The sequence below is a fragment of the Chanos chanos genome, chromosome 2 (genome assembly GCF_902362185.1).
Source record: "Chanos chanos chromosome 2, fChaCha1.1, whole genome shotgun sequence".
NCBI lineage: Eukaryota > Metazoa > Chordata > Actinopteri > Gonorynchiformes > Chanidae > Chanos > Chanos chanos.
Genome location: NC_044496.1, coordinates 20,280,410 through 20,306,748, shown reverse-complemented (window position 1 = coordinate 20,306,748; position 26,339 = coordinate 20,280,410). Strand labels below are relative to the sequence as shown.

The following is a 26,339-nucleotide window of genomic DNA, read 5'->3' as shown; positions in this document are numbered from 1 at the left end:
GTTAACTTTATTGAAAATTAAGCAACAGTGGTACACACAGAACAATCTGAGCACTTGCAGAACTTCATAGTAACACTTTAAATAGTAAGTCATTGTACATGTGTATCCCATTGTAGGGCATTATGTTACTGCTCTGTCAACAGTGAATCCATTAACTGCTCCATGGTAAATTCAATAAATATCTTTCACACGTTTACTATGGCAAACAATGCTAACATCTGGTTAGCAGAGTGGTCTATGACGTCAAATCCAAATACCCATCTCATTTTAGATTTATTACACCAATTAAAATTTCTTTAAAAATGTTTATCCTTCTTAGATCACAAGTTGTTGCATCTGAATGGGCCTTGTTTAGTAATCCCTGAAATGTTGTAAAGAAAAAAATTCAAGTATCACAAAGTTCGACAAGTAAATAGCAGGGACATACATGGTTGATAATTAAAAAGGCTGCATAATTTCATCTATCCCGCATGGCTTTCCATTAATCATTGAAGAAAAGAAAAAAAAAACTGGAGTCTTACAATCATATCACTGCATGAAAACCCACTGGTTTAACTACGGACTTAAAGCACCCATGCAGGCTTTGAGAGTTCTCATTTGAGGAGGGACTAATTTTAACCGAGAGTTCTAAGCCCACTACCAAGAGGTAGAAACAAATGAATGAGAAGTGATTACAATCAAGAATTATTTACCAGTCATAGGAAAATATTGCCACAACTCAAACATGACAGTGAGCAAAGTGCATTTCTACAGTTTTTCTTCATGGTGAACAGAAGCACAGAAAAACCTTCACATACATTTGTCTTAAAGCCAAAACAGTCTTTATCAAGCTGCTAATACCATTTCTCTCGTTGATTTAACAGATGGCAAACCAGTACATGCTTAAAACCAATAACCATAAAAGGAGGGGAAATAAAGATATCCTTATTTTCTCAGGAGAAAACATAATTGAGAAATTAAGTATTTGAATGGTTGAATGCAAAAAAAGGAGGAGGAGAGGGGGTTAACTCCCCTTCCTCCCCCCATGAAAGTACATAGATAACACCTTTTCACCATAAACCTCTGGCTGGTTTCTTAGTCAGCTTCCTCCTCAGACTCCTCCTCCTCCGCTGTCTCTAACCAGGTAAGCCACTGATTCACCTGAAAATACAGAAGAAAATCATTATATACATAATAACAGAAGGAGTTAAAATGGTAAATAACTCAAGATCTCATCTGGTTTGAACTGAACAAATACTGTTTAATGGTTGGCACAGATTTGAAGTAAACGTCACTGACATTAATGCATGTTTAAGAATGCTTTACCTGGAATAATGCTTTTCCTTTACCAGGATACTCTTGGGTAATATCTTCTTTCCAGGCTAGGAAGGACTCTTCTTCAATGATCTCCATATCATAAAAGTTGACAAAGTAGCGCAGTAACATTCCTAACACACACACACACACACAAAAAATACAGGAGTTGGTCAATGTGCCTTATAATCCATGCTTTACTCATGAGACCAACTTGAGAAACTGCTTTGGCACCGCTTACCTTTGGGAAAAGCCTTGGCATTGCAGTGGACTTGTAGTGCATACAGTGCACTGACTTGCAAGTCCATGTGATCATGCAGAAATTTTTGCATCACTGGTTTGAAGGCAAGTAGCAGCTGCTTCTCCTGATCTAGCTGTTCTTTCGAGGGTGCCGACAGCTGTTCATCTCCATCATCGGTAAACACTTCATGAAAAATGTACTGCAAAAAGCTGAAAAGAGAAGCAGGTTAGATGTGTTCACTTCATTCGGGGACAGACAAATGAAAATTTGCCATTTATAGACTATTACCTGGTCATCAAAATGTTCACAAAACCCTTGTCGGTGTGGAGTTTAAGTGAAATGTTGTCCTTAATCCACTTGTAGATGGCTTGGGGAGAGGGATCTGCTTTGATCTGTTTCAATAGTTCTTTCTCCAGCTTCATGAGAGGGAATAAGAAGCTCAGGCCTTTCCCCTCCAAAATCTCCAGCATGCGGTCTTTGTTCTGGTCTATTTCTGAAGACACAAGAGCTATTGTTCAATCACTGACAGCATTTGAATTATTGTAGTAATTGACGAACTGACCGAAAAGAGGATTAACCACCATGCGACCTGCACAAGTCACAACTGGAAAAGGCTTTAAGGGAAAAAACCCCCAAAAAAACACCTCTCCTGAGAAACACAGGGTCAAGGGGAAAACAGTGAGATACATACCAGGCAACATCTTCTGCATGTTGATCTTGCTTTGTTGGATTAGGTCAGTCAGCCATTCGCGATCCTTCAGTTTAGCCGTCTGCTGCAGACAGAGCAAAAACAGTGGGAAATGGGTGCCGTTCTCAAGAGGGTTTGCCAGCTCTGCCACGCTCACGAGCTCTGCAATGATCGCTCGGGCAGCAAACTGCGCCAGGTAAGACTTCACCAACGGGATGTCCACTTCGATCTTAGGACACTGGTCCAAAACGTTGAGGAAAGCCTTGAGGAAAGACAAAAAAAAAAATGCATCCATGGTATTAATCCCTAAAGATAATTTCAAGTGATACAAGTAAATCTAGATTAGCATGCACACCTGCATGAAGTTCTCCCCAGTGACCAGGCCTTCGGTGCGGAGTGTGTGGATGAGAGTGCTAACGTCCTCTTTGTCCTCATCCGAACGGTCGAGTGAACACACAATGATCTTGCTCAACATTTCAGGCAGGAAGTGTTTGGGGGCCTTCATCTCCCTCACCCTATTCACAGCCTCATTGGTGTTTTTAGTATTCAGGTATTCCATCACAATAGTCTCCTGAAGAAAGAATAAAAGAATATTCTTGGTGATTGTCAGCCTCAGACATTCACATTGTTTGTACATTTTGAATAACACTAAGGCTGATGTCCTTACAGTCATTTTTAGCAGCTCCTCCTTGGCTGGAGGAGGCTTTTTGTTGGTCTTAGCTGGCTTCTCCTGGATTGGAGGAGGGTTGGTTTTGAGGCCAAGCTGTGGTGGCTATATAAGGGAGACAAAACATGCATTAGTTGAAAACACAGGGAAGAACCCAAACAAAAACCACCCTTGAAGAGATGGAGGAAGTCCTTGACTACCTGTCCAAGGGGAGGGGTCAGAGTGCGCGGCGGCTGAGCGCTTGGAGGAATCATGGTGGGAATCTGTGGCTGCAACTTTGGCACTTGGTTTTTGTTCATAATAAAAGACTGAGCAGGTCTCAAGCTGATCTATATGGCAAAAGAGAACCAATAAAAGGTTACCTGCACCTGCTTAAATTACTTCAGTGTTAAAATGTTTCGGTCACAGCTCCATGGATGCATATATTATCACATAAAACCCAACAAAAGGGGAGTCATTACCTCATCAGCATTTAACGACCCTTTCTTAATGAAACGTGGTGGCATGTCCTTAGACTGAGTTTGCTGCTGAGATGAATGAGCCTGATTCTGGAACAGCGGGTTCTGCCCCTTTGGAAAGAGGGAATCAATAGACAATCAACAGAACTTTGCCAACCACATCCATCACCTGATATTCATACCTGAAGTGATATTCAGAAAGCAAAAGCAGACGGTGAATAGCACTGACCTGGTTAGATTTCATGAAGGGCTTGCCCCCAATCTCAAACTGAGACTGAGGAACAGGAGCCATGTGTCCACTGTGACCATTGAAAAGTGGATTTGTGCGGTGACGTCCCAGAGTGGGTGAATATCTATCCTGAATAACCCCAGGACCAGTGCCAATTCCACTGCCTAGATCAGGACGAGAGACAGTTCATAAAGCTCCATCAAAATCACCACAGTAAAAAGACTACAGGTTTGCGAAACACCTGTGACAACTTAACTCAGGCCTTACCCGGCATCTGCCCAAACATATCCGCTAATCCCCCAAGAGTTTCTCTGTCGATTTTAATCCTTGTGGGCATAAAAGAGCTATCCTGAAAAAAGTCAGTTCTCATTCCATGGGTCATTGCCGGAATAAAAACACCCAAATCCTGAAAAACAGCACATAAAATCAGTGTTACGGTCCATGCAAAACTTGATTTCTCAACAACAGCCTTAGAAAGAGAGATAAACAGGAGCACTCACCTTTACAGCATCCTGACGAATCTGATTGATCGTCTTAGGTCCATTATCAATAAAGGCTTTGCGAGGCACCCAATTGTTCTCCCGCAACTCCACGGTATCTTGCAACAGGAAACGAATCCTTGCTGGCAAGTCCTTGTTGTTCATTAAGGATCTCATACGCCCAAAGTATTGATCCATTAAAGACTGCAAAGGAGAAGAGTGACAGATCTCTTCATTCTACCGTTAAAAAAATACCAAATATATAATAAGGTTGAACTCAACCTAAACAACTACCTTAGCTTTTTCATGGTCAAGCCTGGGCCCAACAGTTCTCATTATCTGACAGAGGCACTCCAAATCCTCCCCCATATCTTTAAGCTGGACTCTCTTCTTCTTTTCCAGAAGCTACATGAGGGGAAAAAAACCAAAAAAAACCCCACGCACAATAAATCATAACTTAACAACGATCGAAGTTTGGCTCGGACTCACAGGAAATACCAAAGAGATTGTCAATAAAAAGGTTGCAACACATGTACAACTGCACTGTACTAAACGGAGTACAAATTCAGAATAAAATGTCAATTAATCTTGACATACTGTTTTGATGCATTTATGTAGGATGGATTCGTGGATAAGGTCAAGCTTGCCAAGCTCCCCAATGAATTTAATGTTGCCCAACATCTTGATCTTTGCAATAGCACGCTGCTCCTCCTCCTCAGAGGTAAGAGGGCTGTCCTGTTTGTCATAGACTACAAAAGGAAAAGCAAATCAGGTGAACCCAGCCCAAAACAAAATGACAGAAACCAAACAACCTGTCTTTTCAGAAGTTCTCTTACCCTCAACATTTTTGGTGCGGTTTTCAAATTCATCTTGAAGTTTAGATATCAGAAGTCTCCTGAATGTCTGAAGAGATAAAGACAGAACATAAATAAATAAAACTGACAGCTAGAAAAATTGCTCCATACATAGGAGATAAAAATCCTAAAATTGGTGAGGAAAAAAAAAAAAAGGCGGTCAAAAAGCCTATCAAGATTTACTCACGGTGCTCTGCTTTTGTGATGTTTGAATATCTCCTGACTGGCTATCAAAGTTTGGTGCATCCTCTGCCAAACGCAGGCATAGCTGAGCATATAGTGAGCTATACTTGGGCTCTTCGAGTGCTTTGTCTACAATCTGTTTAAGCAAGGAAAATAGAGGGTCAATAAACGTCAAGATGGGTCAGTAAAATGTCTGGTAATCTAGTGCTTGAACTACCCTGTCCGTGAAGATTCTTTGTCATCCTGGTCATGGTTTCCCAAGACAGGGTTAAGTTGAGGGCAACTGGACTTGGTTTGTAGACACTTGAAGACCAAGAGGCCTCTTCAGTTCTGAACTGGTGAAACGTCTTCAAGTGTCTACAAACCAAGTCCGGTTGCCCTCGACTTAACCCATTCTTGGTATAGCGACCCTGGTTCCATTAAGGTTCTATGAACAATAGCTATGGACATGTGCAGAGATTATGGATAGCAAAAAAATTACATTGAGTTTTTACAGTCATAGCTACAAGTTAATGAATGTCGTAGTCAGTACAAAGGCACAACAGTGAAAATCCTTACCAGCAAGATAATTCCTTTTAGGACGAGTTTTGAATCTACGCCCACATTCAGGAGCTCAAGGCATAGCTTGTCAAATTTCTCAGGGGTCAGTTTATTAAGTATGCTAAATGAGGACAAAAGAGAACAGAGGAAAAACTGCTTGAATACTTGAATCTTTGACAACATGGCCAGAAAGACTGGGGGATTATTGCTTCCCATTACACATATCATCCATTTATCTTTACCTACACACATCTGTATTAAAAGCGGCATGAGGAGATCCTGGCTACATATACATACCCTCTCACTTTCCTGAAGATTGCATCATGTCGTTCTTTTTCGTTGGAGGAGCTGACATCTCGTCTAGTGCTTCGTGAAGGAACCCATCTCTGAACGCTAGGCCCTGGGGGTTTCCCCAGGAACTCGCTGTGAACAGAGCAATAAGGTGAGTGACTAAACAAGCACACATCTGTTCTGCTCTGTTAAGTTCTACAGCTTTTAACACTAATTTTATTCGGTGATAATCAGCTCAAAGTTTTACTCGGGAGGGTGTACAACTTCACAGTTCACAACTTGCTACTGCCCTTTAAGACTTTTTTTCCAGCCCATTTCATTCTACTTGCCTGTTGCCAACAGTCTTGGGATAGTGCTGAGGTGCACCCCTACCTCCTCCTCCGCCCGAAGAAGCACTGAAACCAGAAAAACAATCAAAACAAAAGATGCAGGAAACTCTGAATATAATCACGAACACAAAATATCAGAACTAAACCACACAAAATATAAATCAATGTCAGATGCATATATAATACAGCATTCAGCTACACACCCAAAATAATTTACCTGAAACGAGAAGCACCCCCCTCTGCAATCACACTCTCCACTTTGGCGGCTTGGCAACAAATACTCAAAAAGAATAATAATCAATGGGTGGGGGTTAGAAAAGTGACCTGGAAAGAGAGAGAGAGAGAAAAAAGACAAAACACATTTTTCATTACCAAAAAGCACAAAGTTACTGCTGCTCTACAAATGGCTGAGTTCACCATGCTGGCACCAAAGTACCAACAATTACTAAAACTATTATTTGTTCACCTTCGAATGCTGATTTATCTAGCTGAAAGACCTCTGTGCCCCACAATACTGGAACTTGTAATGATTACTGTATGCCAGTGGCTAAGTGCCTCATGTTACAGCTCAAATCTACTTTATAACACCAAGCAAAAGAACATACAGACCTATGGACTACTTGTCTTTTGTGAACCAGACCAAATGGAACAAATCTGTAATATCTAACAGCATAATCTAACAGTATCAGAGATTGCTTCAATCTTGAAGTAAACAAGAAAACACGGATATTTCTCCCCCCGTCTCTGTATGCGTGCCTATGTATGTCTCTCACATGATCTTGCCTATAGTGTAAACAACATGTGTCAGACACTGTACTAACCAACTAGGTCAGAACTTGTACAGTCATATCAGCCAACTGCTGACAATACCGTTGACTCAATGCACATTTAGTCATCTGTTATTTCATCCTTATATTACATACCATACTTGGCCTGCCAGGTCTAAATATTATCTACTAGATATGCAACAATATCAGCACAGAATAGCAGTTGAAGCACTTCTGTTTTCACTCCATTAACATCTTTACTGAATTTGATTATCCACATTTAACGAACGTTAAGCAAGCCATGAAAAACGTAGTAGCTAGTGACAAAGTAAACCAATTTTTATTCAACTAACCGGCCAGGCTAACTGTTAACAGCCAAGAGGCAAATCACAGCAACACTGGAGGGCCACCCAGCTACTGTTTATCGACATTAGGGAAGCACCTTAATGTTGTACTAAAATAAAAGAAAGAGAGAGCTGATATGCTAGTTATAAAAGAGAACAACGTGTGATAACGTCAATTCTCAGAATACGACAAATACTGGTATAAAATAACACAACTGCCGAGAAACAGGACGCCATTTTCTACTCATACAGCTAACGTTAGCTTGCTACAAACCGGACAAAGTAAAGACATGCAGCCAAGTTTGCTTGGCTGTTTCTCTACGGACAGACGTGGCTGCAGCTGTGTCTATGCAAGCTCGACTGCATATTACAACTGAAGAAAAAGTAGTAACACCTTTCCAAGCCAACAAACAAATCAGCAGATCCACAATCAGAAGCCATTTTGGAACATTTCGTTAGCCAACGCCAGCTGTCTACCTGGCAAAAGTCAGGCAGGGTTTATGAATCTTACCTTTATTAAAGGAACGTCAGTTGTAATGTTATTATCTTCCACCAAAAGAAAAATGAACTGAAAAGAGATAAGATTTCGGGGTTCTAAACTGAATTTCGACTCCCTCAGCAATGTGTCCTCGGTTCTGCTAAACCACACCGGTAGAGGAACGCACACTGTAGAGTGACGTCAAGGATAGACGCAATTTTATTCGCTTGCGTAGCACTCCCACATCTGCTTTATTTTTAAGTACAGCGTTTGCTTATATTTTGATTGGCAGCTAGCGGGATTATTCACCGCTCCTTTTGAAGTTGGTTTTATTAGGGTAGCCTTTACAAAACTGACGAGATGGACACGTCTAGGCACCAGTTCTGATTACTAAGACTAAGTTTCTTAGCTGTCCAATAAGTATGTCTTTTCACTTCCCAACGACACAATGACTTTATTCCGTTTTAACATTACTGACATCCACCTGTTGATTATACGAATTCTTAATTATATGTCAAACAAACACACGAAAAAACGGGGAAATGAAAGACAGATGTTTACGTATTCACTACATCGCGAATTCGGTTAATGCAGTTTCTTTTTTCTTTCTTTCTTTCTTTCCCAAGCTACGTTGGGCAACCTTGTACTATTGCGTAAAGTCTAAGGCGAAAACATTTTTTCTCCTCAGAAGACATCATGTACTATGCGTGTAATTTCGCAACAGCTACGGTAACTTTGTGCATTAAACTATTATTCTGAAGGGTGTTTACGGGAACGGTACAGCCTACAGACAAATGATGTCATTTGACAGCGCCACGGACAATTTACGCTTTGGAGGACACACAGTTCTATAAAATGCAAAAAAAAAAAAAAAAAATTAAAGAGTTTTACTTACTTTTTGTTTTGAGGAGGACCTAACCGAATCAGTGTATTGTTTCATCTCCTTTCTAAAAACAACAACACTTTTTTTGTGTGTCTGAAAATTTGTGTGAATGCATATGGGATGTTACCGTTACGGTTATCAGACTAACCACGACAGTTGCCTATGTCTATGTGTTTCTAGGAGACCAAACAATACATGTTTCCCCAATAAAGCAACATCGCAGAGCTTTTGTCAGAAATATTTCACAGATGGGCAGTACGAAAATAAACAAATAACTGTCTTTAGGCATATACAAACAAATGTACAGTTTTTATCTGAGTAGAACTTCTGAATAAGATTAAATGACTCGTCTTTCACTTTGTTACTGATTATGTATTGAATGGAAACACAAAAAAACCCAAATTTTTACCAGACGGACAGTGTACTGGAGTGACTGAGGCTAACAGCTGCTTATTTATCTCTGGAAACAGGATTCCTGAAGAACTGCCTGATTCACCTTATCTTAAATGTATTATAACGTAGAGAAATCTAAAAAGTTGAGCCCCCCATTTTCATACATCATATGCTTTCTTTATGTAATGTGTCGTATTTTTCTAAATAAAGTTGAAGAGCATTTGCTCAGTCTCTTTGCATATTTTACTGTCCTGCTGCAGAGCTAATGCTGCAAATGTTACACAAGACATACCCTCTGCCTTGGAGATTAAGACTCTGTCTCCTAATGAAAGAACTCTTAAAGCTCAATTATTTTAATTTCTTTTGAGTTTTTTGAATATTAGGACTAAAATTTATGGATCTTCCTCTTTGTTCATCCTTGGTCACTAATTCTTCCAAAATATGAAGCATCAATATTGTATTGGGAAGATTCAGGACACTCCTTGATTGCCAGAAGCTCACACTTATTGATGTTCCAACATAAGCCATACGCCCTGAAGAAATCAGCGATTACTTCAGTTGCAGTGGGAACTTGACTTTCATTTTGAAGGGAGATTGCTGAGTTATCCTCGATTCTCTGCAAGCACAGAAATACCTTTCAAAGCACTAGATCTGATATGATAAGCAAGTTTGCCCAATAACAAGAAGAGGTATGCAGAGGCCGGGCAATCCAATCTAATTCCTTCAGATATTTTAGACTTAGGGAATGTGCCATCCATTAGTTTAGTAGAACTGTTATTATTTTTGTAAAGGGTTTGAACAACTGCGGAAAAATTATTCCCAAATTTATTTAGTGAATAGACAATAAACTTTTGCTCCACAGTACTAAATGCTTTATGCTAAGAATTAGACGAATCCATCATCATTAATAAAGCTTGAGTTGGCCCGAGCGTCCAAAACTGATTGAATGTTATTCGATGTGTTTCTTCAATGATTCAGTCCAACACAGCTTTAAGTCTTTTAGCAATTTGTAAATCAAGTATCTTGTGATCATTATGTAGCAAACATATCAGTTGCAGTTATTCCAGCTATTTATTGATTTCAGAATGGTTAATTCTTGTGTTACAGTGTTTGGAAGACATTATTTTCCTATACCTTTTGCAAAAGACCTCAAATAAGAATGGCGCCACGGAAAATGTTTTGTTGTGCTGTGTTACCTGTTGACATTCCAGGGAAAGCAGCCTGCTCAGAATGTAGGCCACACAGCTTTCTCAAACACCTTTATTGGCTGTGCAGAACATTATGGAATGAGTGCTGTCCTGTTAAAATTTAATGAAACTAAAGATCAACAACGGATCTTCGGTTCCAAAGGAAAACCTTTAGCCCCTCAGAGTGCAGAATGCCCATTTTATGCCTATGTTTAGGTGGTTTTGTGCAGATTCTAGTTTGGTGATGGTTTAATTTGTAGTGGTTTCCAGTTGCCTATTTTAATTAGCACCTCACACTTACACCGATATTTCAGTGCGACACACACATTCAGTTAGTTTGACAACTCTTTCAGTATAGGGGAAAAACCCCCACAAAGCAGTGCTTTACTGTCACAAGTAATAAAAGACACTGTGATGAAATACATAACATTGTACAAGGTATTGCTTGTGTGGCCAGAGGTGCTGTGGAAATGAAATCAGTTAAACTGCTCATGTATTGCTTCCACACTAAAAGAGCACTCCTAAACTCACCCTACATTAGCATTTAGCTTCTTGTTTTCCATTGCCAATCTTGTTTAAAATAAACATTTATACACAAGGGTAGTCCTTCAACTATGGTCCATTTTTGTCTGGAAATTTATAAAAAAAATTTTTTTCATAAAAATGCATTGCTATGGATTATTTCTCAATTCTGTGTAGAAATGCTTTTACAATGTTTACATGAAAGAACACCTAAAACTGGGTCACTGAAACCTTTCAGTCATGTTTTACATTGCACAAAACATGGGTTTTCCTAATTACATGTATCTTAACCATAACTGCACAGTTATCAAAACTACACAATCTTATTAGTGTGGCTGTGTTATTTTTATAAGTTTAACTTAAAAATATGTGTTGTGATGGAAATAAAATAGTTTGGCAGAAAAGACTGGATGTGACATTTGTGACAAACAGCATTAGTGAACAATGTTAACCGATACTGAGTTACAGATATTTGAAATGGAACTTAAAAATAAATAAATAAATAAATAAATAAATCAAAACATAAAGCATAAATTTGTATTAAATCAAAAGTCAGAAAATTGCTTCGACACTGCTCTCTATGGGCTGAACCAGAGCAAAACATTTAGCCTAACAGCCCAACTTAAACCTGCCAGCAGAACCTCAGTTTCTAGTTTGAAATTACATCATTTGCTTAATATGTAACAAGTTCAATAACTTTTGAACCTGCTATAATAGTATGTATCTGTCAACTTGCATATGAATCTGCTATAAAAGCATCTTTGTTTTGACTTTCGGGGATTCTACCATCTCTATTTTTTGCCTAAGTCTATCACATCTTTTTTTGTATTTTTCTGCTTTTTTTAGGGTATCTTCAAGCTTTGCTTTAGTGTGATAAAGATCTCCATACACCTTTGCTCTTGCCTTCACAACCTTTTTTCTCCCTTTTCTCCTCGGTGTAGTTTCTCTGGTGTACACAACCGAGATCTTTCAAGGGTATCTTCTACAAGAACCCTCATGTCTTCTGTTGATTGTAGTGGTGTTGTTCACGCCATAAAACACTCCACTACAGACATCATTTTAAACTTCTTGCATCTGTCTTGTTGAGAAGTTCACCCTTGTCTTTTAACTCCTCTTCGCTCTTTTTTTGACATTTCTGACACAGATTTAAGAACACCTTGTTGCTTTTTTTCAGGAATCTTTCTCTGTCTTTTCTGAGGAACTCCTGATATTGTAAGTGGATTTGATTTTATCTGTTCTCTATATGATTTTGATCTCTCTGCTGTGGTCTTCCACGGCATGGATGCCGAATGTCATTTCTACCACAAGATGCCTTTTCCATCACAATGAACACAATGGTGTAAATGACCGTAGAAATTACATTTTGTCATATTTCTTTTAAAATGTCATGTTATCCTGCCAATGTCAGTTTTAGAGTTAGCATTAAATACACACAAAATACACAATATTAAATGAAATTGGTCCAGTTGTATTTACATTCATGTGAAATAAGAGCTGTTTGGAAATGACACCCAATGAACATACTCTCAATTTGACTCACATTTACCCTGATTTTTCCTTTTTATTATCTCCTATGGAGGTCACTCTTTTCTCAAGTCATGCGTTCCCCTGTTAAGTGGCTGTTGCCATGATTACCAAGTATACAAACCCTAAATGCCAGTGAACCCAAGGGACAGCAGTTCTTTTATGAAAAATACAAGAAAATGTGAAGAAATATTATAATACATAATATATTTCATTAAAATAGACATTAATGTCTAATTTGTGTTAGTACTCCAAAGGTCCAAAGTCTAGCTTAGGGACAAAGGCAATAAAGTAAAAACCATAAATAAAAGGCCTCTTATTATATAATAAAATTAACAACTGAGCTATTATTTATTTTTTATAAGTTCTTCTTGGTGTGAACTAAGTGTGACAAAAATAAAAATGTAGAAATGTTTTTTGTTTTTCTTATTTCTTCCAGGGACACAAAAATTACACATTAAAATTAGTTGAAGAATCATCCACAAACCAAATCAATAAAAATGTTCTTAAACTCTGCACTGATTGATGGAGAATGTTGCCATGAGAATTTACACACTAAAAGGCATGGGTGTTAAGGAAACAAAGTTTGTCATGAAAAGATCAGTGTATTTTTTTCGTTAGTGGTTTTGACACTTCGAAGAAACTCCCTTTCTGTACTAGAAACATACAATACACTAAAACAGAAATATAGAGATTCTCACCCTTGTCTCTTGTACTCGGCCTTTGCCATTATAAAACCTTTCACGCTTCACTCTTCAGCTGAAAAGCTCATTAAATTTACGGGAGGTACTTAGCAACCCCATTATGAGTGAAGTACTCTCATGGTGCCTCTAGGCAGTTAAACAAATGGGCACTTTTAGAAATTAATTTTGTAAAGTAGATAAATGGACACTACGAAATTCTTAGTGAGTATACCAGATCTCCGGTTACTGTTAAAAAAAAAAAAAAATCTGGATATATGTTTTTCTGAACCAATTGAAAGCCACCTGAGAGTTACTCACAGAACCACACTTATTTAAAATGTCGTAAAGTCCTGCTCTTGTGTGACGTTTGAGTGCTATGGCTGATATTCTGCATAAAAAGAAAATATTCATGAGCAAGCAAAGATCATACTTTTCAGAACATCAAGTAGTGCAATGTTCTTAAATGTTCTTAAAAAAAAAATCAGACATCAGATATCTTTAACCAGCAGATGGGGTTGTAGTTCCTTGAAATGTCTGCTGATTGGCCTAGTGTACAGCTGAATGAGCCTTCCTCTGCTTTCTGTAACACAGTGCCTTCATTAATCAATTCATTAAGTTAGTGTACTCACATTTCAGGCTACCTTAACATTAATAACTATTGCACATTGACAAATGAAAATAATTTTCCTTTTACTTAGGTAGTCTAGTTGGCTTTGAGTCAAATTATGAGACCCCATTTCAAGTTGTAATTTATCTTCTTTGACCAGTAATGTGGGTTCAGCACCAACTATAATAACTCCTGTCATAACTGAGAAATCACAATGTTGCTCTGATACATCTGGCCAAATCGAGGTCAGAAACCTCGGACTGTATGAGGATGAAGCTCTAGAAAATGTTTCCGTAATAATTACAGAACAGCAGTAACAGAACAAAATGATTAGAATCCATCAAAACAAATATATACTTAAAAAAAAAAAGAAGACACAAGTTTCCCATTTACCAATACTGCGGCATGGAAAGTAACATCCCAACATTAATTTAACTATCATAGACAACATTAATGCATCCATCATACCTTGTTTTGATGCTACTCCAATATGTCGTAAGATATAGCTAAGTGTAGGTATATGCACCGTAACTGAATGGAATAATAGACTTGGAAATGGGAAAACAGAGACGAATTCCACCGACACTCACACTACCTCATGTATACACATGTGGACAAAATACAAACATATTAGAGCCTAATACTTTTTTAGAGCCTTATACTTGGTTGGCAGGTAGTGTTTGACCTACACTGACTACTACCAATATTTTATGGATGAGACTGCTATATGATCAAGAATGACTTGAACTTGCACTTAAAATACAGACCTCAGCTTTTTATGAGTCCAGTGGAGATGTGAGTGTTACTTTTTCTGATCTCACCAATGTAGTTATAGAGACAGAATTCACCCTTTTATCAAACTAGTAAAACCTTTAGATGAGCATATACTATAGTTTTGTAACATGTAATCTTTGGATATGTAGTTTTACTTTAACCCCCTATGATTTTTTTTCTAGAAAATACATGTTTTGTGTGGAAAATAAACCGACTTCTTCTTTATTGGAAGAAGGAAAAGAGAGAAAGATATTGGAAAATGTAACAGTCCTGTGTTGTTTCAATGATATGTTTTGATTCTTTTAAGACTTTGTTTTTAGCTGTCTTGATGCCTACTTTCATGCAGTGTGGTATGATCTAATCCACACGTAATTTCTGTCAGGCCATACTGCCTCTTGTTATATTTCTTTTGAAATGTGATTTTTACAAAAAAAAAAAAGTCATGGTTTGTCAAAGGGGCAGAAAAGACAAAAGCAAATTTGTGAATTATATGTGTTCATGTGTATTATAACTGATTTTTCATCTCAAAAGATTCTGGGAAAATACTGCCATACTTTCCAAAGGATGGTTTTGAAAACACTCTGTTAAAGGACTTAAAAGAAGAACATGTTGTATGGGATTGGGATGAGGGGAATAAATATTGATACAGGCTCAGTTTTCTGATGAAGCGTCAGAATGCTCCATGGTCTTACTGGTATTTACATCAGTTTCCCCAAAGTTAGCTGAAAGTTTACATTCATCTCCCTTGTGGCTTGTTATGAATGGAGTGTCAAGGCTGTCGATGGAAGGAATTTCAGAATACAGAGAAGACTGAATTTAAAGCAATCTATTGGGATATTTATGAAAGAAGTGTCTTGCATCCTTGACATGACAGGGGTTTGTGATTTTTATGCCATCAAATTTGACATTTTAGAATGAAAACAAGCAGTGTTCTATCAACAGTTTTTCCCTCTCTGCCTTCTTTTTCTTTTGTTGTCAACTACAATGCAAAGAGATTCACAGAAAAAAACACACTGATTTTCAAGACTATTCTCATATTCTTCATAGTTCATGTATTTTACAACTGCAATATTATACTTTGAAGCAAAATCTATCTGAATCTATATTTCTGTCAGTGTTAGAGTGGATGCATCATCAAATTTCTCAGTCTCTGTACTTTCCAGATCAACATCAGGCACTTTGTCAAAATTTCTGACATTTATCCTTCATGCTCAATTTCATAAATTTGCTTGAACTCCATGTTCAGTTATAGAGTAAACATTATTCTTTGCTCTGACCATATTAAGAAATCTGGTTATGTGGGAGGAATTTTCCATTCTAGCCAATTTCCATTTAATCCAATATTGTGTCATGTAGGATTTTACATATGTCAGTGTTACTTAATAAAATCTTGTAGGATTTTACATATGTCAGTCTTACTTAGCAATGTTACTTGTCACTGTTAGAGTAATATTCTGGTCACTAGCTGGTTCTTTTGATTTGCACTGTTTCTTTTTTAAGGGTACACATTTCCTCTAAATACAGACCAGAATCAGCAAGTGTGCATCCATCTGAAATGGTATGGTAGGAAGGCATTGGTAATGCATGATTAGAAAAGTTTATAACAAATACTGATCATTTTGTCTTTGTAATAGACTAATAAATTCTGTGTGCACATTTTTATTACTGTTGATGAGCATTCGAGGTTACTGGGTTATATCTGCATTCTATGCTCTGTCCAAGTTTTGTTTAATAAATCTCTTTCTCATTGTTTTGTGTGAATTTTGATAAGACCTATCTCAGTCCTTCATATACGTGAGTGAATATAGCATTCTCTGGATCCCTACAAATGTAATAAATGTGTGAGGCAAAGAGAGAAAGAAAGGGGGGGAGAGAGAGACAAAGAGAGATAGAGACAAAGGGGGAGAGAGAGAGAGATTTATGTGGGTAGTGTGGACTGATCCTTGGTTTCATAGACTAACAAAATAATAAAAAAATGATATGCCCCTGACTGAGCTGCCGGGCTGTTATAGCCAATACTTTTGAGCAGTAAGCTCTCTGAGGGGTCGATCATAGCATGCATGAACTGGTAGCCTAGACTGTCTTGAATCGATTGATATGTGGCTCTCTGGTGTGCAGGGAATGGTGCATGCAACAGGGTCAGTGAAATGTGAGCAAGTGCAAGCAAATCAAGGTGGTAAGAACAGTAGTAAAATCCACTGAGACTTGCCTCATTACAATTTACTTTCACAAACCTGAGTCTCCTCCTGACCTAACATACATGACAAAACTGAAACTGTTGTTATCAAGCCTTAATATTTTTATTAGCGACTGAAAGCTCCAAACCCTCTCATATATATAAAAATAGGTTCGAATTTGAACAAGTGGTTTTAAATTAATGTTGAGTGCCAGCACTAGGCACTCAAATTCAAGTTCAGCTCAATTTGTCAGCAGTTATAAACATAGCTCCAGTAAATGAACTTATTGACAAATAATAAGACATGAAGCAAGTCTAGTTCCCATCAGATTTTGCATTGAATAATTAAGCATCAGACATTTCACGACAAATTAATTGTGCAAATTGATTACAAAAGATCAAAGGGATGAGGATTCAAAGAAACACCATTTGATCTAATGGCCTCCCCGATTCCTTATACAATCAGTTGCTCATTCCCCCCCAACCTGCTTACAAAAACAGACCCTAAATCATTTGAATGCTGGAAAGAGCCTTGGGTTTGATATTTTGAAAATTCTGTGTCAGTGTCATTGGACAACGAGGAGACTTGAGCCAAGTAACTATTTTAACCCCAGAAGCAGTGCCTTATATTGCAAGCAAGGAGACAGGCAACACACCTGACAAAGGTGCTTGGATGATTGGACTGGTGCAAGGTGACGCTGGTATGGAGGTGAAGAGGAGGGTCCAGGGGTTGTTAACAGCTGTGGTAGTAGCAGACCAAGTTGCTGATTTTGGAATGCTTGGTCTGGGAGCTATACTAGCATCTCCTGTGTAGCAGGTGCAAATTCTTCCACTGTTCCGGTCAGCTGGCGGCAGTTGTCTTGGGCGACAGCTCAGTCAGAGTCTGGGGAAAAGAGGAGAGTCATTCGCCATGAGCTCACCTCTGCAGTCCCTGCATGCTTTTCCCCAGACTCCTGCTTTTATTCTGCAGCTGAGGTGTTTCCATGAGAGTGCAGGTGTGCTCATTAACAAGCTGCCAGCCATGCCTCTTTGGAGTTTTCTTGCCTTTTCCACCTGAGCCCTTGTTTTGACACTTGGCTGATCTTCTGAGGTGCAACTGTCAAAGTCATGTAATAGTAATAGTAATAGTAAAAGCAATAGTAACAGTAATCATTGGCATCATCAGTTCAGCTTAGCATAGGTCTATAAATTCAGTGGTGCTCCATGATATAATACTCCTCACCATCAAATGTTTGGTGAAATCCCTTGAGCACTGTTTGTGACTCAAAGATATGATGATGGTCTTGTCAAAAAAGAAGCCACTGAGGAGACATCCTGAAGAATGATCCCAAGTAATATATAAAAAGGCTGTTATTCTTACTCAGAGGGACATGGCAATCATTACCTATTTATCACACTTCTTCCTCACTGTTCTTCTTTACACTTCTTAGACATTTGGTAAGTAATGCCGCTGATCCATAAATAGCTCAAATAGAGTATTTTAGTTCTTAAGGTGAGTAGAGCTCTTGATGTTTCTGGTAGAATCACAGGATCTCAGCTACAGCTTTAACAATTACAGCCAAATATCTATATATCAAGGACTTGTAGAGAAAAGGGGCCTGAGATATGTCAGTTTTGCAAAACTTTTATTTTTATAAAATATGTTTTTATTCATTGTTACTATCTAATGAGATGTCAATAATACATCAGACAGTGTCTTTTGATAGTACTGTGTAGCATAAACATGTAGTTTTCTTAAGGAAAATTACAAAACAAAATCTTCATATGAGCGTCCGGAGGTTTTACAATGCACAGTTTAGAGAGATTTCCCTCTCTCTAAGCAGAAGTGTGCCTGAGTTTGTTCACAGCCATAAATGTCCAAGATTAAATAAATGTCTTATTAATCCACATTACATTATTTTAAGAATAGAACAATTCTCCAGAGACATGCACTTTTTCTTTTGTTAAGGTTGAGAGTCTTAATGCAGGACAAGCAAAGCTTTGTTCTGTTACAGAAAATCATAGATCTTCACACAAGCCTGTCTGCCTGATGTTCCTTTTAAGAATGCAAAGAAAGCCTTAACTAGATGGATCTGTCATCATGTAGTAGCACTCAGACCATTGCTGCCATCACTCCTTAGTCATCGACATTCCACTTTGAATGTTGCTGTCCATGGTTCTGCAGTCCCTGCTGAATTCTGTTTCATCTTTAACCACTTTAAATTTTGCCCTTTTGCCCTTTGATTCATTACCCTGAATTGCCTAAAAATACATAATGCCACATCTTATGCACATCCTGATGGGGCATATTGGAAAAAAAACATTAAAAATGACTTAGCCTGATCTTTGAATGCTTTCATCACACATCTAAATGCAAGTGATAAACCACATGAGATAAACAAACTGGCACCTCACAACGCTCTGCAGACACAGGTGGGAAAAGAGGCTCAAAGGTTTCTTGGATCAAACTGTCTGAAGATTAATGAGGCTATGTCCAGCCCCTGAAGGAATTAACCTCTCACACCATCCTGATACTAACAGAGTAGGCTAATTAATTATGTATTCCATGGAGTTTGCTGTTGATGATATTCATTTAGCTAAAGTCTGTGGGAGGTAGAACACGGTGCAAATGTAAAATTATGACTCCAAATAAACCTGTCTTTTAACGCTTCACGTGGACAGTGATGTGACTAAAATACATGTATTATTTAAATCAGCAATGGCTTTGTTTTTGAATTATATTATGATGACACAAAGAAATCTCTACTTGACAACAATTTTACAATTACATTTTATCATTCATATATATCCTGATAATGAAAATTTTGAATTTTTGGAGAGGGAAAGATCAGTTGAACTATTGTCAATGTAAATTTCCATCACAGTGCCATGTAGCTAGTATAGAAGTTACAAACTTCTCACAATGCATCACTGAAAAAAAAAGCTCTCTGTCTCTGTCACACAAGAACATTGTAGGTTTCAGTTCGTGCTGATAGGAATTCATTGTGAACAGTTGACCTCTCAGTGACTCAGGGACTTTTCGGGAGTTGAGAGTATGGGTTAGACTGGTTATTCTGTGAGTTTTGCGCTGAGGAGATTCTCACACAATGGGTTTCAGTGGTTTCTGCACAGCCCATCAGCCTCTTATCCAAATTATTTACCATGTTTGGCATGGAATTTAGAAGTCAATCTAAAATCATGAGGGAAAACATGGATGGTTGCTGACGGTAATTAATTTTGGCCAGCGGGTTTTTTCTTTTGAAAATAAATAGGGATGTCATTAATATCTGTCCTTCCATGAACTGTTACTTTTTCATAGCCATTAATTTATTATAATTACATCCGCGATGGCAGGCACTGCAAGGATCAGTTAAACCACTGCTCCACACAAATATCCTTCATCTCTACACCTAAGTCAACTCCTGTTTAGGACAGAAAAAATGATGTCCCATAAATGTAAAGGAAACAGGTTTGGGACCATTGCACAGCAGCAAATGGACTGTCACTAATATCGTAGAGTTTTAGAGTAGAGTTTTATATTTTGAGTTAGATTTTAATTATTATTTCTCTCAATTTTTTTCAGGTCATGAAGGTTATTGTCTTAGCTGCCTTCTCTACCAATTGACAAACGCACATGGAGAAGAGTAGTGAGCTAAGACAAATGAATCATAGTGAAAATCTGAAAGAAAAGCTAAAAGCACCTCAAAAGATTGTCACTTTGCATCATCTATTTTGAAGTGATACTGTGAATGAATTTAAACAGATTAATGTTACAGTATATTAGAGGCATGTACCTTTGTGATTTAAAAGTGAAATTTTTGCGTTATGTAATTGCATAAGAGCTTGTCAAACTCACTGTGATCAGGGAGCAGTATGGAATGACCCAAATGGTAGATTACTTGTCCTGGCCTTTTCTTTAAATAGCACTGCAGGGGAAAAATAAAGACATCTGTTATATCACCCATTCACTTAAACCTTTGGGTCTGCAACCGCCCCTATATGTTTCAAGGTTAATGATTTGTATTTTGTTTGCTCATCTGAGTGCCATGCTTTCTTATTAAAACATTTAAAATTCAATGACATATTCATTTTCATATCACCTGATGATTAATAGATATGACTCCAGACCATGAGCAGTGATCAGAAGGAGCTGTGGTAATTAAACAAAGTGACATGTTTGCCTTAGTAACCTTTAAAATGTCAGTTTGGCCAGACTGATTCAGGTCTCGCGGCATGAACTCCAAACCAAACATGCCAAATATGTCATTGAGCATTACCAAACATGCATCTCATTATCATACCATTCAATCACTGCAGGCAGTGGAAAACATGGCTTTGGTGAATTGTTCAATAATTGGTTGAAAATATTCTGAGTATGTTGAATTTATGAAGCTACTGGGGCACTCAGAAAAAATCTCTTTTCAGTCTGCCACTACAAAAGGTTTGTGATTTATAAATCATCATTCACATTTGATTTCCTCTCTGCAGTGAAACTCACACAAAGCATGGCCTGTCTTGTTTTACATATGCCAGTGTAGCTCATTCCTGTTTATGGTTTCTTCTTCAGTGCCTTCTCAGCATCTTTCTCAGACCATTTTTCTATTGATTAGATTCAATATAAAAAGCATGTTTGACATTTGAAAAATAGAATTGCTTATGCATCAGCTCTGTGAATCTGCCCTCAAACTACATCGCATGCACCCCGCACCCTTGTCATATTATATTTTGTTGATTTTAATACCGGGCAAGAATATTTTTATCCTCATTATTATTTTCATTTGTCTGTCTTCTAAATGGAACCAGGATCTATTATGTGAAGCTGGGGTGATGCTTGACACAGGCTGCCAGCCTGTGTGTTGCTTCAAAGCAGCCAAAAGATATGCTTTACAAACCACAAAGATTTAGTACTTTGCTTTTGCATTAAACTCTAACTGAGCACGGGTATTGATGGCTATAATATAATGTGGTATTTAATCTGTAGTCCAACTAAGGGATTCTGAGTATTCACAGTAACTGCCATCGCACTATGACGTCCCATGTATCAAGTGATCCTATGAAGTGAGAAAAGCTGTCCGATCCACCATAGAAATGTGTGTCATTTGGGAATATATCTACAGCTTTGACAGTCTCTCAGTGTGCAAGCTGGCTGTCAGATCTTGGAGACAGGTGACATCTCATGACTCCTGAAATAAAGCAGTGTGATCTGTGATAGGGGAAACATCTCACTGTATAATAAATCATGAATATGGATGAATACAACCAGTCTGTCTTCTCCCATGGCCTATCAGGTGAACTTCAGTATTTCACTTCAGTTGTCTGAGAGGCTTAAATGTCAGAGCAGCTTGTGCCAAGAAGTGAAGGCTTGTGTATGAGACAAGTGAATGATATGAGAGGCAGATATTTCTTCAGTGGGATTTCATGTAGTGGAACTGACAGTGCTTGAGACACATTCATGTTTCGTTCCTTACAGTCTACGGGTGATCAGAATATGTTTAATGGGCATTTAGGTCTATATTTTAAAGGCTGTTAGTTTTCATCAGACAAACATCCCTTAGTGTAAAACCTTTGTAAAATAGAGTATTAATCTCAGGTAACTGTAATCAGGTAGCCTATGCTTTTATGCATAGGTCTTTTAATTTGAAAGGACAATTTTAGATAAGCCCAGTTATAATGCATTAAGAGCTGAATAACTACTAATCCTTTTAAGCTAATCTAGTGGGGACTTTCACCCATCAAGTGCAAAAGTCATCTCCAATCACTGTTATTATGCCTGGAGTTGTCTGGATCCATTGATATCTTCACACGGTACAGAGCAAAAACATTTCACCCTTTTACATACATAAGTATCTATGTGATGTGGAGGTGATTTCAAACCTCAGTGGAATAACCTGGTTTACTATTACAAGTATGTTTTTATGCTAATTTTTTTAATTCTGTGGAAAGCCTGGCTTGTCTGCATGTTTGCTGTTTGCTAGTACACTGTCATACCTATCAACATTAATGTTCTTATAATATATCCTTTAAGTACTATCTCTGGTTCCATTTTACCCATAACTGCTTAGCAAGCTAATGGTGGAAGTAATTAGCATCTCAGAAATTCATGATCTTTTGATCTCTAATAGTTAATCAGCTGGATAAATCAAAATTAAATTAAATTTTCTGTTGCACATTGAACAGACTGAGAGACTAGCAACTCATGCACTGTTTCTTCTAATAGCAGGAAAATATAATGTTATATTCATCTCTTTCCTCTTATTGTTCTTTGTTTTGTTTGTTATGGAAAGTGGGCAAATACTCATGGGAGTGATCAGCTTAGCCAGCATCATTCTGTTTAGGCACCGCAGTTTGACTGAGGTGCTTCCAAGGACTTTGTGGGGAACTTCAATTTTTAAAATACATGGCAGAGCAGTTAGTGAGCACAGAGTCAACATCTTTTTATTTGCTTGCTATCAGTGCAAACATTGCGTACGGGCAGATAAAGCTGAAGGTGAAATTCTAACTTACATTTGTGCATACATAAATAGGATTAGAATTGTTTGTTGTAGAAAAGGCATCAAGAGCAATTGCGGTGGAGTCAAGAATCTTTCTTTGAAAACTAACATAAGCTCCCGAGTACATGTGCAAAAGAAGTAATCTATATTTGCATAAAGACATACTATCCTGATCATTAGCATAGATGTAATATGGTCTTTGTTCATTACCATCAATGCCGCAATTTGTTTAAACAGTCATCATGACTGATGTCATTTGTTCAGTCAAATAGACGAATGTTAATAATTACTAAAGATTAACTTCAAACTGACTGATCAACAAACTGATTAACCAGGAATGACTGGAGACACACCCGCTCTTCGCTGATGGTAGAATTATATGAATTGTGCTGTCATTCAAGCGTTTCATGTTTATTGACGATACTACACAGCTTGTAATATGAGAATATGCATTCATTCAATTCCCACAGCATTTACTCTCTTTACTGAGTTGGCAGTTGAACGTGGTGGATAACTGGCTATTCCAAACTGGACAAAAAGAGAAGAATTTATTGGATGTCTGTCCAGCCACTTTAGTGATGTCGAGGATAAGCTGATAAGTCAAAGGAACTGCCATAGTACTACTGACAGACCAGGACAGCTGAGATCTCACCTATTTCTGAATGTTTCATTTGTTTAGTTCGCATCTCAAAGTTAATGAAGTAGTTTTTATGCATTGCTTCATTATGTGCCTCTACAACAGTGTTGTGTTCCCTTACAAAGAGATGAGAAGTTGAAACAACAAAAATGTACACTATTACTGGATAGAAAAGCTTCTAAATATCTGTATCACAATTCTTTTGAAAGAGGAAAAAGGATTACATCTTGGTAAGAGTTTAATTTTCAGTATCATGTTGTTTGGCCTTTATATAACCACATACTGTCTCCTGGGTTCCAGATAACAAAATAAACATGTTGAGCCACATTGTTATCTGTGAGCCTCACTGGGCTTTATTTACAATCGGCTTTCCCTCAACAGCCTCAACAGGCCACAACCTCCCCTTTTTAATAAACATTACTTTTACTGAAAGCAAAGCTGTGATGCATATTAATGACTGACATTGATCCTAAACCTTTTGAACATTGTAATAACGATGGGCTCAGTGCGGAATCTTCTGGGACCATGAGTTTTGATTGGCTTTACTGGAAGATTTGATACTTGTGACATGTTATGGATCCTGAGATCATGTATTTTTCATGTAAAAAACCTCTGTATGGCATTTTTACTTCTGCACATTTTGGCCCAAGTGGACATATCAAAGTCTATTTGTCAAAGACAAAACAGCAGAAGTATACTCTAATCAAAAAGCAGTTAAAACACTTTTGGAAGTGCCACATGCTCCATTCTGCAGCAAAGTATCTTAATGAGAAAAATGATATGATTGATTAATAATTCATGTTAGCAGACTGAGGTACATAAGATGAACAGATGTTTATATATTTATTTGGTAACACTTTACTTGGATAGTCCACCCACAAAGGATTTACAGGGTATTTGTAACAGTTCAACATGTTGAATAAGCTGCAGCTTAGTTGAGATTCAACCATTCGTATATACACTGGTGAACATTAGCTGAACATTAGAATGTTCAACAACATTATCAATATGGTTTACTAATTGTTTGTTGAACATGTGTATATACATTAGGCTATTGAACATTTGTGTAGCATAGGTTGACCCTAACCCTAACTGTAGTTGAAGCTCAACTAAATTATTCTGAAATTATGTAGGTATGTTCATGAATCGTCACATGTGCTCTATAATCCCTCTGTGGGTGGACTATCCAAGTAAAGGCAGACTATCCAGGTAAAGTGTAACCATTTATTTTTCTTCTTCTTCTTATTATTATTATTACATTAAATATGTTTTTGTGATAACTGCACGCTGTAAGTCAACTGAGTAAGGCAAGTCTTGCTGAAAGCAACTTGGACAACAGGCCAGCAGAAGCGGGCAAGAACCTAGATGACAGGCTTGCAGGAGCTGTAGACCCAGGTGATAGGCCTGCAGGAACTGGAAACCCAGGTGACACGCCTGCAGGAGCTGGAGATCTAGGCAGAACAGGCAGGAACGGCAAGCACTGAAGATCTGAGCAACAGGACTAGAGACCCATGTCGAGCAGGCAGTTTAACTGTAAAGGCCAGAAGCTCAGGTGGCAGGACAACAGAGGCTGAAATGAACAGGAGCTGGAGCTATAGGAAGCCTGGGTGGAACAGGAACTAGAGGCAGCCCCGGTGGAACAGAAACAAGAGCAGGATACAGCCCAGAGACTAAAAGTGGGAGTGGTGATTGGAGTAGAGAAAAAAGTTCAGGTAAGAAGTACATGGTTCTGGAATGAGCTCAGGAGTAGAATCTACAACAGGTTTCCACCTTCCACATCTGGAGGATGGAACATTTTTCTGAAGAGGCTCAGGAATGGGAACAGGCTCAGGAACAGTCTGAGGAACAGGCTGAGTAACAGGCTTGGAAACAGAAAAAGGAGCCTATGAGTGACTGAGGCAGGGACTGAGGCCTCAGCAGCAATTCTAGGGGCAAAAAAAGGGTCTGGAACCTCAAGGATGATAGGAGCAGGGAGTTGAGCCTCAAGGACGACAGGAATTGGGACTAGAACGTCAGCAGCAACAGGAACTGGAGCTGGAGCATCAGCCACTGCAGGAACAGTGTCCCTGGTCATGGTCCCTATCTTTTGTTAACCTCCCTGTCTACAATTAGCTTCTCGATTTCTGTGTATTGACCTGAGCTTGTTTTCTGACATTTGATTTATTGCCTAGCCCACAGTAGCCTGATTCTTGTGCATCAAGCCCTGCCTGTTTCTGACTTTTGGATTAACATTTGAATTAATGCTTGCTTGCATTGGATTAATGCTTGCTTACATCCAGTCTCTGTGAATTCATGAAATCATCAGTGGTTAACAAGGTATATAACTGAAAGGGCTTTTACTGCTACAGCAAGGGCTTTTATGTAAATCAACCAGTACCAGTACCAATACCACCTTACAGTACAGTTGTTGTTATTGTATTACAATACTTTGTTTATATTTCCAAAATATTTGGCTCTCTAAATTTGATTTTATCTGACTTGTCTTGGTGAAAAGCCTCTCCACCATTCGCTCTAAATTCAGTTTGCAATGCATTTCACTTAAGGCTGCTTCATAAGAATGTATAAGTACTCTCTGGTGTCATTCCCAGGATAGGTGAGCAGGTGGTCTTCAAACAGCCCCAGTATGGTACAGACAGCTGTGC

General features: G+C 38.2%; 1 protein-coding gene across 1 annotated transcript; it reads right to left on the bottom strand.

The window, feature by feature from the left end:
• Nucleotide 1: 1 nt before the first annotated feature.
• On the bottom strand, nucleotides 2–25,771 carry eif4g2a (eukaryotic translation initiation factor 4, gamma 2a). Its single transcript, XM_030765152.1, has 22 exons — nucleotides 25,468–25,771; nucleotides 25,076–25,148; nucleotides 6,470–6,532; nucleotides 6,253–6,318; nucleotides 5,930–6,055; nucleotides 5,651–5,753; nucleotides 5,097–5,228; nucleotides 4,892–4,958; nucleotides 4,653–4,804; nucleotides 4,350–4,460; nucleotides 4,077–4,259; nucleotides 3,844–3,982; nucleotides 3,577–3,740; nucleotides 3,351–3,458; nucleotides 3,090–3,218; nucleotides 2,890–2,994; nucleotides 2,578–2,793; nucleotides 2,226–2,484; nucleotides 1,823–2,027; nucleotides 1,535–1,743; nucleotides 1,306–1,427; nucleotides 2–1,140 (listed from the first exon to the last, which is right to left on the bottom strand). Exons 1-22 carry the CDS (start codon nucleotides 25,769–25,771, stop codon nucleotides 1,075–1,077), a joined length of 3,102 nt encoding a protein of 1,033 aa, XP_030621012.1. The 3' UTR covers nucleotides 2–1,074.
• Nucleotides 25,772–26,339: the final 568 nt, after the last annotated feature.